This window comes from Pinus tabuliformis, chromosome 4_2, assembly GCF_031772625.1.
Source record: "Pinus tabuliformis cultivar Carrire ecotype Pingquan chromosome 4_2, CPIR1, whole genome shotgun sequence".
Taxonomy (NCBI): Eukaryota; Viridiplantae; Streptophyta; class Pinopsida; order Pinales; family Pinaceae; genus Pinus; species Pinus tabuliformis.
In genome coordinates, this window is record NC_142304.1 from 916,516,397 (window position 1) to 916,529,687 (window position 13,291).

A 13,291-nucleotide genomic window follows, 5' to 3' on the forward strand; every position below is an offset into this window, starting at 1 on the left:
TGACACTTGGCACCTCATGCAAAAATAATTATTTTCTTTATTCCAACAATTCCTGCAATAAAAGGTTTATTTTAACACATATCAAAACGAAATTTATTCTCTGATGAATGGAACTAAAACCAGAATAACATAATAACAGGGCTGCTGAGCACAGATAATGTCAAAATTGGGAACTTTACATCTAATTACAGTATTGTTTTGGCGAGAGAAACATAGAGTCAATTACAACAATGAGAACCAATTCCATCTCACTACAAAGCATGGTGGATATGTGAAGGAGACCCATTAATCGATGCAGTCCTGCATGATCACTCTCAGTGTTATATCCCCATTTCCTTCGATGCAAACAGTGGATTAATAGTCCCATATAAGAGAGACAGGTTCAGATATGCCACAAGGACAACCCTTAACATAAGGCTACATTGAAAAAAATTATAAGCAACCATTGCAACCCTCCTGAGGATACTAATAAACATGAGTTGCATTTGAGCCCTGAACTTCTGCAAAATAAAAAATTCCCAGACTTTTATATCAGAGTTAAATCATTTTTTCTCAATAGGTGATTTTCCAAAGATGGGTGTACAATTGGAAGTATCCCATACGAAGCAAATAACAATAGCCACAGAGGAGAAAGAAGAACAACCCACTGCCATGAACCCTCCACTCTGCCCTGAGGGCTAAGCTGGGCAGCAAACCCAAACACACAACCCCCAGCAATGGATGTCGCAAGAGTTAAAAAGTACAAGTCATCTGTCAAACCAGGCACATTATTGCATCCCTCTTCCCTAACAATGCATTGCTTGATGGCATCAATTGTATTCAAAAGAGCTGCCTGATAGCCCTCTTCCAATACAAAAAACTGATTCCCATACCTAGACTGCAGCTCACTGAAGAATTGACAAGGAAGCCTGGAACCCACTGTTAATATTGTGCCAAAATTCAAGATGTTTTGGGAAGAGATGTCCTCTACTATAATCACAGTCCCGTCATCAGGGCGCCATAGGTCCATGAAGGATTTATCTGAAGGAGATGGGGATGGCCTAGACCTTGTAAGGATTCTCGTTTTCCACTCTGATTTGTCTTCCAAAGCCTGCAACTCTTGTGAAATATTCACTACTTGGGTTGGAGATAAGACCCTGGCTATGTCAATAACATTGGTGAAGTTGTTGGGTAGCTGAAGGTTTGGGACTTTTATTGCTTCTGGCTCTTTTGAGGCCATGTTGTATTGAAAGTCTGAGTTCAGGATTTGGGTAATTACTAAAGATGGTGTCAACTGCACTTGCTGAATCAGAAAGGTGAACAAGAGCATGGATGCCATTGACAGAGTTTGCTTACCCACATCCTTGAGAATGTTGTTTTTGTGTTGTGCATATATCAACTGAGAAATACCCAGGTTTTTGAAGGTGATCTGAAAGGGGTTGAAGTTGTGGGTTATTGAATCGGGTGTACATTAACTAACAGAGTATGAGTGTTTTATGTGATTGAAGGTGGGCTTGTAATTGAAAATGGAGAGGAAAGAGAATGACTTAAAAGAGATAACGCAACAGGAACTGAGTGGCATTTTAACTGGGGTGGAACCAATAGAGTTTTGTAAGATTACTCAAATATGGATGAATACTTCCTGATAAATCATTTGAATTCATGTCCCTACCAAAATCAACGAGGATTCAAAGTGTTATGTTCATTGAAAATATTCTATGACATCCCACTGAATATTTGATAAACAGGAAAATTTTTGGTGGAATTTTACAAAGTGCAATGGTGTTTGAATTTTAATAGAAAAGAGAATTTTTATACATGTTGTTACCCAGGATCAAAACAATTGACATTCTGAAGGGAAAACTATTAAATTGACATTCTGAAGGGAAAACTATTTTCTTAATGTGATTAGGCTGATAATCAAAATTAAATTCTTCGTCTTTTGTTGGGAGAGATGCTTTGTAAATAATGTACCCATCTGCAAATAGCAATTCTTCATCTTTTGTTGGGAGAGATGCCTTGTAAATAATGTACACCATATTGAGCTAAATTTCGCAATCATATAAAAACTATAAAAACGATGTAGCATAAAAATAATAAGAAAGGTCGTCTTACAGTCATTTGAAAGATTTCAAGATTGATTGGTATTGAAACATGATAATTAATTAAACAATTTGAAAGATTTCAAGATTGATTGGTATCCAAAACATAATAACTTAATTAATTAAACAAAACATGGGTACATAAATCCCAAGCATTAAGAAATCATTGATTGGTATCCAAACATGATAACTTATTAATTAAACAATTTGAAAAATTTCAATATTGATTGGTATCCAAAACATAATAACTTAAAGAACCTTAAGCCCCAACTAAGAGGTGAAGGCATGTATTGTATATCACTGATGCAAAATGAAATTGAAAACCGTGTTTATGTTTGAATTTTTTCAGGAGAAGTTATAATGTATGTAAATAACTACAAATAAAATGGTTTAAATAAATTCCTTTGTAAAAATTCTGAGGTGGCCAATACCCACACCGAAAAGTGTAGAATGATTTGAAATATAAACTCAAGCATAGATTATATGTGACAAGAACATAAACTAATAAAAGCCGAGGTATGAGGAAATGCACGAATGGGTTGTCACCTTCAACAGTAAGTTAGGGAAATCAAATAAGTTTCAAAATAGATTTTCCATACGGAAAAAATGTCAATCTAAATGATTTATTGTTAACCTTCAGGTCAGTGGTTTCAAAATGGATTAGGGAAATCAAATAAGTTTCAAAATGGATTTTCCATAAGGAAAAAATGTGAATCTAAATGATTAGGAAAAAATGTCAATCTAAATGATTAGGAAAAAATGTCAATCTAAATGATTTATTGTTAATATTCAATAAAGTTTCCAAATGGATTTTCCATATGGAAAAAATGTTAATCTAAATGATTTATCGTTAACCTTCAGGTCTCTAATCTCTCTGCTTCAAACCCGATATAATCCTTGAACCCAATTTACATTTGAAAGTGAAATTCTCTTTCTGAGATTTTGGTATATCATCACCTTCAACAAATAAGTTTCAAAATAGATTTTCCATATGGAAAAAATGTCGATCTAAATGATTTATCGTTAACCTTCAGGTCTCTAATTTCTCTGCTTCACCTTCATTTTTAAACCCGATATAATCCTTGAACCCGATTTACATTTGAAAGTGAAATTCTCTTTCTGATTTTGGTATAACAATGTCAATAATTCGTTTCGTTAAAATAATAATCATATAAACAGATGCAACAACCCAACTATATACATAAATGAATATATAAATATCTAATAAAGTTTTATGTTAATAAATTTCACAAATGAAAAATTCAATGAATGCTTTTATGAATGCTTTTGTAAATGCTTTCTTGACATTAAAATATATGTATTGATAGAGTTTAGAAAATGCGCAGCAAATTTAAGAAGGAATGCCTAAAACACATAAACGACATGCTTTCACCATTGTATTTTTTATTAAATTTAATAAAATTGCTGGACGGACAGGATATATGCCAAAAACACATGAACGACATGCTTTCACCGTTGCATGTTTTGATTAAATTTAATAAAATTCATGTGCCGACAAGATATTCCGTAAGTCTATGGCATAGTCTAACAATAGGTGTATATTTTGAAATCAAGCAGGATATTTGTGTGCCCATGATTCCTGGCTAAAATAGTTTACAATGCTGGTAAGGAGAGAGAATATGAAAGTTGTCGAAAATGAAGCCTGGTAAGGAGAGAGAATATGAAAGTTGTCGAAAATGAAGCCTGGTAAGGAGAGAGAATATGAAAGTTGTCGAAAATGAAGCCTACGGCATAGAGTGTATATTTTGAAATCAAATAGGATATTTGTGTGCCCACGATTTCTGGCTAAAATAGTTTACAATGCTAGTAAAGAGAGAGAATATGAAAGTCGTCGAATGAACTTTTGAGCGAATTGTGGAATTCAAACAATTACCATGCTAAACTAAATTCATAAATAACCATAACCATAAGTTTTTAAGTAATTTAGCCAATTAAAATAGCTTCTTTTATCAAAATTGTGTAATTTATCTGTCCCATCGCTCTTTGTAATGGAATTTGTCTCACTAGAATTTGATTTAAACTAATGGGGTGCACCAGAATTTGATTTAAGCTAACAGCAGCGCAACAGAATGGAACAGTTGTCGAAGACTGCTGCCAGTGGCGCAGTAGAATGAGACAATTGTTGACTACTGCCGCCACCTATAACGAAATTTTGTGCATGAAAGCGATTGGATTCATCCCCCACTAACCAAAGTCGGATCCGTTGCCACTTGATTAAAGGGGTTTGCAATTGAAATCAACGGCCTATCAAAATCTAATCGTGTAACATGAAATCGAACGGCGCAAACAGAGGACACGAGGGCGGCGCAAACAGAGGACACGAGGGCAGCAAAGGAGTTGTTTTCACATAAGAACGCCGTAATACAAAACAATAAGGTTATAAAAAGTGTTGGAATTATGAGAAAATACAATTGAAATACAAATATCGCAGAGAGTGGAACCTAGCACGTCGAATTCAATTACCAAGGCTTTTATTTTCACAACATTTACTCACGGTTTTTTTTCACTTCTTATGGTCCGTCTTGTGGTCACCATAGTTACTAATGATTATAAAATGACAATTTCTTTTTTCTTGCGTGGATGTTAATATTGACCCAAATTCATGTTTATCTTTTCCCTCAGGTCTGCCATTTTTACGTTTAATCTGCAACGTGCGAGGGAATTAGTGTTTGACCACTTCGCTCACGTTGAAATTTAATACTATAACACCATATTTTCCTTGAAAATGTACACTAACATTTTGAATGGCGAAGAACACTTCAGAAAGCAACGTCAATTTCTGAAAAAACATAAAATTCTTTTGGCTTAATTGGCTAACCGAGATCTTTAATAATGACAAAGTTTAAAAAGTCAGATCGTGTAGTTTTCCGGTAGAAAGTAATAATAACAACGTTCAATTGTTACTAAGCGGACACGTTTATGCACCTCATTATTCATCTTTCGGTTCATTTTTTTCCTTTCTAAATCTCTTTTCCCGATTCCCAATCCAAATAATATAACAGGGAAAGCGTCCAGGTGCAAGGCAGGCGTACAGCATTTATCATGTCCCATGTTTGGTATCGTTCACGGGCCCTACCACACATATCAATTCACAGGTTTGGCAGCCCTCCAGTCTGTAGTTTCTTTGTATTTGCGGAGAAACTTCATCTCACAAACGCGGTGAGACGACTCAGACAGACGACAGCTAAACACGGACAAATGGCCGGCTATTTACTCATCCCCACAATCATCAAAAAAATAAAATAAGAAAAAACTGTCAGCGTTGGCGTTCTGTTTATGGCTGTCACGCATTTCACAAGCGCATCTCTTTCAAAATCCAAATCCAAGCAGTACTCCTCAGATGAGCCGTGTGAAATCGGTCTTTCTCCATGCAAGAACGCCTATATATACATTCCGAGTCTCCTAGTGCTACCGTGCAAGACATTCCAGAGGCAACTAATACTTCTAGCCAATAACTGGGAATGCCCATATATATATTCTGAGAATCCTAGTGCTATTGAAGAAGATATTGCAGAGGCAATTCATTCTGCTAGACAAGAATTGAATTGGTTTTCATCTGCCAAATTTCAATTGCAGAGGAGGCGAAATGTCGAGGACATACATGACATTAGGAGAACTGAGGACTATGTTGATCGTTCAAGCTCTATTGATAATTAATCCTTATGTCGGATTAACTACAGGACACCAGCTACACGAAGGCAGATGGGAGCTTCTCCTGCAAAATGCTGGAGTTTCCGCAATGCATATGACGCTCACCCATACCAATAAGCTCCTCATTTTCGATCAAACGCTCGCCGGTCCTTCGCAGATCCTGAGAACCGACCCACCCTGCAACAGCGCCACCGCTGCCGCCTCGCAAGATTGCTGGGCACATTCCATCGAGTACGACATTGCCACCAACAGTGTGAGGCCTCTACACCTGCTCACCGACACTTTTTGTTCTTCGGCTGCCTTCGCCAGCAACGGCACACTCATTCAGACCGGAGGATGGAGCAATGGGACAAGAGTTATTCGCAACTTCGCCCCCTGCTCCGACGCGACCTGCAATTGGATTGAATCGCCGGTCCACCTAACTGCCAACCGATGGTATGCGTCCAACCAGATCTTGTCCGATGGTCGGGTCATTGTCGTAGGGGGGCGCAGATCGTTCAATTACGAATTCGTTCCGAAAGCCCCCTCTGACGGGGCCTTCCAGCTTCCGTTCCTGGTGAAGACCAACACTGTGGGAGAGGAGAACAATCTCTATCCCTTCCTCCATCTCTCGTCAGACGGCAATCTCTTCATTTTCGCCAACAAGGAGTCCATCCTGTTCGACTACAACAAAAACCAGGTACTCAAAACCTTCCCCACCATGCCTGGAGGTGGCGCCCGGAACTATCCTTCGTCTGGTTCTTCCGTCATGCTTCCGCTCGAGTCCGCTAATAATTTCCAAAGGGTGGAGATTCTAATCTGTGGAGGAGCCCCGGATGGAGCTTTCAAAAAGGCTACAATGAACCAGACATTCGTAGAGGCGTTGAGGAGCTGCGGGAGAATGGAGATCACGTCCCAGAATCCGCAATGGGAGATGGAGGATATGCCCGGCCCTAGAGTTATGGGCGACATGCTCATTCTCCCCACTTCTCAGATTCTCGTAATCAACGGTGCCAAAAATGGCACGGCCGGCTGGCAATCTGCCCGGGAGCCTGCATTGAGTCCGTTTCTCTACACACCCACAGAAGCATTGGGCAACAGGTTCAGGGTCCTGGCTCCCACTAAAATCCCGAGGATGTATCATTCCACTGCTAATGTGTTGCCCGACGGACGTGTTTTAGTAGCAGGGAGCAACTCAAACTATGGATATCGCTTCTCCGGTGTGCCGTTTCCTACCGAGCTGAGAGTGGAAGCGTATGTTCCTTACTATCTGCATCCCCATTACGATTCGAAGAGGGTGAACATCACTGCCATTTCTACGAGAGAGATCAAATACGGGTCGAAATTCATCGTTCGTTTCTCCCTTTCGAGGAGGCCGAGCGAGAACATAAAATTTAATGCATACGCCCCTCCCTTCACAACGCACAGTTGGTCCATGAACCAGAGAATGCTCTCACTTGCAGCCACGCCCATTGTCAGGGGAAGGGGTGGATATTTAGTTGGTTTGACGGCTCCACCTAGCGCAGTGGCGGCTCCTTCAGGGTACTACCTGCTCACCGTTGTGAATGGAGGTGTACCGAGCGAGGCCATGTGGATTCGATTTATCAGTTAGAACGAATGAATCTTCTGTGCCAAAAGTTAATTTGTCAGTCCTGACAGACAATACCGCACCAAAATTTATTCTTTATTTTTTTTACCATTCTTCTTTGTCTATAATGGTATAGGTTGTTGCCATCAGTAATAGAAATCGTTTGTTTCACCATCGCTGGTATGAGTGTTGAAAATTAATAGAAAATGGAAGATCGGTTGGTGAGAGAGCGTAAACCAGATGAGTCCATTTTATATTTTATTTTCTTTTTAACACTAGGACAATCGGTAACTAACTGGTGAGAGTTATCTTGGGCAGGCCCAGGATCAAATCCAACTGACTGCCAGATGAGTCCATTTTATTGACAGATAAGTCAGAATACTTTGTTAAGACGGTTGAAACTTTTACACGAATATTTATAATCCCTATATTTCAACGGCCATGGCATTGCCGAGTCAACTTATATATCCACAGTGTTTCTTGTTTTAAATAATCAAAAAACTATTTAGTTATAAAATTAATGTTTTGTTTATAAAATTTATTTATAAGCATAATTATATAATATTTCAGCAAAAAATTCTACTTTCACAAAATTCGCATTCATGATCGAATTATATTTCTCGAGTTTTGCTTTAGAATGGAGTTTTCTCTAGAAGCGATGTGTACATTATTATGGTTTTGTTTGTATTTTGTTATAAATTAAAAATTAATTAAAAAAACATTGTAATAATGTATTTTAAATAAACTATATAAATAAATAAGAATTCAAAAAACAAATTTTTAAAAGGTAGGTCTATATTTTTATTTACCTAACAAAATAAATAAATGTTTACCTTTTTTAAAAGATTTTAGTTATAAAAGATTTATAATAATAATAAAATTTATAAATTATTTATTTAAGATGATTTAAGGTTTATTTTGAGTTCTTAAAATTTACCAGGTTTTAAAAAATAAATAATAAATAAATGCATTTAAAATTATTTTAATGTGTAACTAATTATATTGATAAATATGATTGATATTGTCTTGCATTATTTTCCTAAATTATATATATATCATATTAAGATATATAAGTTATAATTAACTATTTTCTTAAATTATAATTATATATATATTAAGATATATGAATTATAATTAACTATTTTATATAAAAAGAAATTATCTAAAATTTTTATAAAAAGAATTTATTAAACCAATTTTTTAAATTTATATTATAGTGGTATCTATGAATACTTTAAAGACAGAACCTTCCCTACATTCCTCCTGTGTCACTTTAGCCTTTTAAATTATAACATGTCATAAAAATGTATATAATTGGTAAAATGGGATTTCAAAGATTGAAATTGGAAGTTTTAGGCGGAGGAATGTCATTTTGGTTGAATTTATGAGTTGTATTTTTTTTTGGAATTGTAGATGGTGATTTTGATTTTTTTAATGAGATTTATAATTAATTTATTAAGTACCATGTGAATTTGAATTAAATGTGAATTAGATTGAATTTCTAATTTCTTTCATGAGATTTGAAATAATAATTTAATGAAAATTAAATTTTAAAAACAAATTTATTTATATCACATATAAATTATACTCTTAATTTATTCATATTTAATAAAATAAATAAATTATTATTATATTTTCTTTGTTATTATTTGTATTTTATTTTTTATCATTATTATTATTTTGTAAGTTTGGCGGGACTTTTTCATTCATTCATTTTCAAAAAAAGGAAATTCAGAAGCCGCAATCTGCCCATTGGGAAACTTGGTTTGTTGGCCACCGAACTGCATTATATGCCATCCAAAATCTCAATAATTTGAGTTTGTCAAACAAGGCCTTATATGACTAAATGTCTCGAAAGCATCTTGTTGACACCTAATCCTCATGATTCGGTGAATATAATGTAAATAGATAAATAAATAATATGAACAGTCATCGAGAGATGAACTGAACAGTCTCTCCCTCATGTATTTAATGAAGACCTACCTGAAGGAATAAACATGAATCAATTTTTGGTTGAGGAGTTACTGCCTGGCCTGACATGGTATCAGAGCCAGCTCCTTTTTTAGCTTTTATGTCCTTTGTAACTCCCTATTCTGCTCCTCTGCTCTCCATTCAAAAGCGTTGTCCATACTGCCATTTTCCCTGTCTAATGTCTGTCCCAATTGCTATTTGTGTAGCCTGAATGACCTGCTCCACGCAGTAGCCTGAACCGTTATCAGCACGAAATGACCTGCTCCGTTTGTTCAATGGATGAATCGATCATCCCATTCTTTCTCTTTTTTGAGGGTAGCGGCTGATCTTCCATAAACTTGACATTCTTCTCCACCGTTTCTCGGCTTTGTTCACGATCACCCCTATAGGGAGCAGATTGGTGCGAAACTGTGCTGCTGGAGTCGACATTAATAGACCTTCGCCACAGTTTGACTTCACTTGGGTGATCTCGATTGAATAATTGGCTACCATCAACGCCATTCCTCTGTTGCAACATACGCCTGATATGCTCCTGCAGGTAGTTATATCTATAACACGCGCAATTCAACATAGATTTGAGCTTCTGATTCTCCTCATTTACACTATTTATCTCAGCCATAAGTACCGTGATCTTATACTTGTGACCTTCCATCTCATCTCATCTTCAATCTTCAAAAACTGCCTACGAATTTAATTTAAGCACACCTGCGTGCTTCATTGTGTGGTAACGTGCTTCACGTACATGATACTTTTTGGTTCCATTATATGTGATACTTTTAATGGGCATATGTTACATTATATAAAATTACCATTGGGGTATATGGAAGATATATGTTGGAGCTTTTCATTTAGTTCTCGCATAAACAATGAGGTGAGGGAAATATGTTGCATAAAGATGTAGCGTGAGGTATTGGCGTCCATATTGGTATATGAGGAAGAGATTTGAAATCTTTTGAGAATGCCTAGCTGATTTATGTTTTATATTTTCATTAAAGACAAAGACAGTACATGGAGAGAATGCCCTTTTGAAATGTAAAAAAAAAAAAAAAAAATTACCATCAGAAGTATAATTTTACTGTATATTGGCAGAAGTATTTTTCTATTAGCAGAAGTTTTTTAACAGAATGCATTCAATCATATCCATGGTGGGAATAGTTCTCACTGGCAAGGAGAACTATCCTGAATGGTCCCGGATGATAAAACACACCCTCATTTTCAATGAGTTGTGGAAAGGAGTGTGTGTCAGAGACAAAGACAATGAACCAATACAGCCTACCTCAGACAAAGAGCTCGTCATTTGGAAAAAAAAGAACAGCAAAGCTTATGCATTAATCGCAGCATCTGTAAATGAAGAGGTGAGTCACCATATTTCGTCATATTCAACTGCCTTTGAAGCCTTACAAAAGCTGAAAGAACTCTATGACTCACATTCTGCACTTGAAGGTTTTCAACTCATGATTAAACTCTTCACTCTTGAACTGCAAAATAATGATCCTCTTGCTCTTGCATCTGAACTAAAGTCTATAATGCATGATATCAAATCTACTAAAGTTGAATTGGATATTCCTCTTATCGCTTTTCTCAAGGCACTTTATCCTACTTACTCCAATTATTTTAAATCATTGCAAGCAAATGGAAATCTCAAAGATATCACCTTTGACTCTCTTGTGAAAAAGTTTGTTGAAAGAGATAAAGCTTTTGGAAAAAAGACAGCCCCTGAATCTTCTGAAGACGTTGTGTGCCTTGCTCATAAAGAAAAGCATTCTGCTCAAGATTCTACAAGAGGAAGAGGTGGTCGAAGAGGAAGAGGAAGATATTTCAGAGGCAGGGGGGGCAGACATTCTCAAGGAGAAAAGGCAGATTTGCACTTCATTCGCTGCAAAAGAAATGGATCACATGATGCCTCTACATGCAAGCTACCATGGGACAAAATTGAGTAGAAAAGAAACCAACATAAAGGTAAAACTGATGATACAGATAAAGGTAAAGCACCTGAATCCGCTCACTATGTTGTGGCACAACGTAACATTGGAGTAAATGAAGATTTATTTAATGCTTCACTTGCTTCTTGGAAAAATGATTGGTTGCTTGATTCAGGAGCAACCTGCCACATGACTCATAGAAAATATTTTTTTGAAGATTTCACTGACAATGTTGATGGAGAAGTATACTTTGCAAACCAATCAAAAATCAAGCCATCAAGGCTTGGCACAATCAGGCTTAAACTGCCTGGTCTTCCAGACTTTCTTCTACATCATGTTCTATATCTCCCATAGCTCAAGAGAAACTTGTTGTCCTTGATCCACATCCGCCAGCAAGGTCACTCCATTCATATGTTTGATGGCAAGCTTGAGGTAAGAAAAACGTCTGACCACTCACTTGTCATGAGGAGAATAGAAAAAGAAAGACTTCTCAAGCTGCAAGGAACCTCTGCTCGTGCACAACATTTCTCATATAATTCTTATCATGAAGAAGGTACACTTCCATCAAGTTTATTATGGCATGCTAGATTTGGACATTGGAACTATGACAATCTCTGCTCGTTGCAGAAAAATGGTGTTGCTGGTTTGCCTACAATTCCTAGGAAACTTAAGCAATGTGATGCTTGAATTATAGGAAAGCATAGCAAACAGTCTTTTCATGATTCACATTCAAGAGCACATAGAAAACTTGAACTCATTCATTCAGATTTATGTGGTCCAATGCCTGTTCCTTCTACAAATGGAAATAAATATATCATGACATTTATTGATGACTACACCAGAATGTGTTGGGTTTATTTATTGAAGAACAAATTTGATGCTTTTCAAACATTCAAGAATTTTCATAAATGGATTGAAAATGATGCACAATCTCATATTGGGTCTATTCTCACTGATAATGGAAAAGAATACACATCAAATGAATTTGAAAACTATCTTCGCCAACATGGGATCAAACATCAAACAATTGTGCCTTATAATCCCCAACAGAATGGTGTAGCTGAAAGAATGAATAGGGCAATCTTAAATATGGTACGATCCATGCTCTTCTTCAAAAATGTAAAGATAATGTTTTGGGCTGATGATGTTCTATGTGCTGCATATATAAAGAATAGATGTCCATCTAATGCTATAAGACACAAGACTCCATATGAAATGTGGTATGGACATGTTCCTTCGGTAAAACATCTCAGGGTCTTTGGTTCCACCTGTTATGCCTTGATACCGAAGGTACATAGAAACAAACTTGGTGCTAGAAGTCGTGAGTGTATCTTTCTAGGGTATTCAAACACCTCCAAAGCATACCGCCTCTATGATGAAGTAAATAAGAAGTTTGATGTATTTAGAGATGTAATTTTTCTTGAATCATCCAAAACTGACAATGTTGTTGAGCGGCAACTTGATCACTTGGATAGATTCACAAAAGCAAAATCATTTCAAGAATTTGATAATTAGATTCCACATCTTGAAGGGGGGATTCCTATACTAGATCAACATGTGGAATATTCTTCTGAAGAACACTCTCCCCCGCATGAAACTCCAACAATGGATGATGCTTTAAGTGATGTGATTGATAGAATTGGGAGACTCAATCTTGATCCAGTCCCAACTCAATCAACGGAGCAGCCTGGACCATCTGAAAAAGGTCCCCCAAAGTGGCTGACAAAGACACTTGAAAATGTTCTTCCTGATGAGGTTGGAAAGACAGGAACTAGAAATTCAAACCGGCAAAATGGAGGTCATGTGGATGACTCTAATTCACCTGTTGATATGGATGTTTCTTATGATTGTGAATTGAACTTGTCTACAGATTTTGAACCAACTTCCTTCAAAGAAGATGCTTCTCATGATGAATGGAAAGAAGCAATGCAAAAGGAGTATGATGCCCTCATAAAGAACGACACTTGGACGCTGGTTGATCCTCCATTAGGAACTAAAGTAATTGGCTGCAAGTGGATCTACAAGAACAAGTATAAAGTTGATGGCTCACTTGACAAGCACAAAGCTAGACTTGTGGC

At 36.7% G+C, this 13,291-nt stretch overlaps 1 protein-coding gene and 1 pseudogene across 1 annotated transcript; one reads left to right on the forward strand and one right to left on the reverse strand.

Moving 5' to 3' along the window:
• Window positions 1-526: 526 nt before the first annotated feature.
• Window positions 527-1,219, reverse strand: LOC149172657 (thylakoid lumenal 15.0 kDa protein 2, chloroplastic-like). Its single transcript, XM_089426412.1, has one exon. It carries the CDS (start codon window positions 1,217-1,219, stop codon window positions 527-529), a length of 693 nt encoding a protein of 230 aa, XP_089282538.1.
• A 4,291-nt stretch (window positions 1,220-5,510) lies between these two features.
• On the forward strand, window positions 5,511-7,556 carry LOC149172658 (aldehyde oxidase GLOX pseudogene; annotated as a pseudogene).
• The last annotated feature ends 5,735 nt before the right edge of the window (window positions 7,557-13,291 follow it).

Bases quoted from the DNA above. Each gene is read 5' to 3' on its own strand.
- LOC149172657 (XM_089426412.1), bottom strand. From the start codon at position 1,219: ATGGCCTCAAAAGAGCCAGAAGCAATAAAAGTCCCAAACCTTCAGCTA.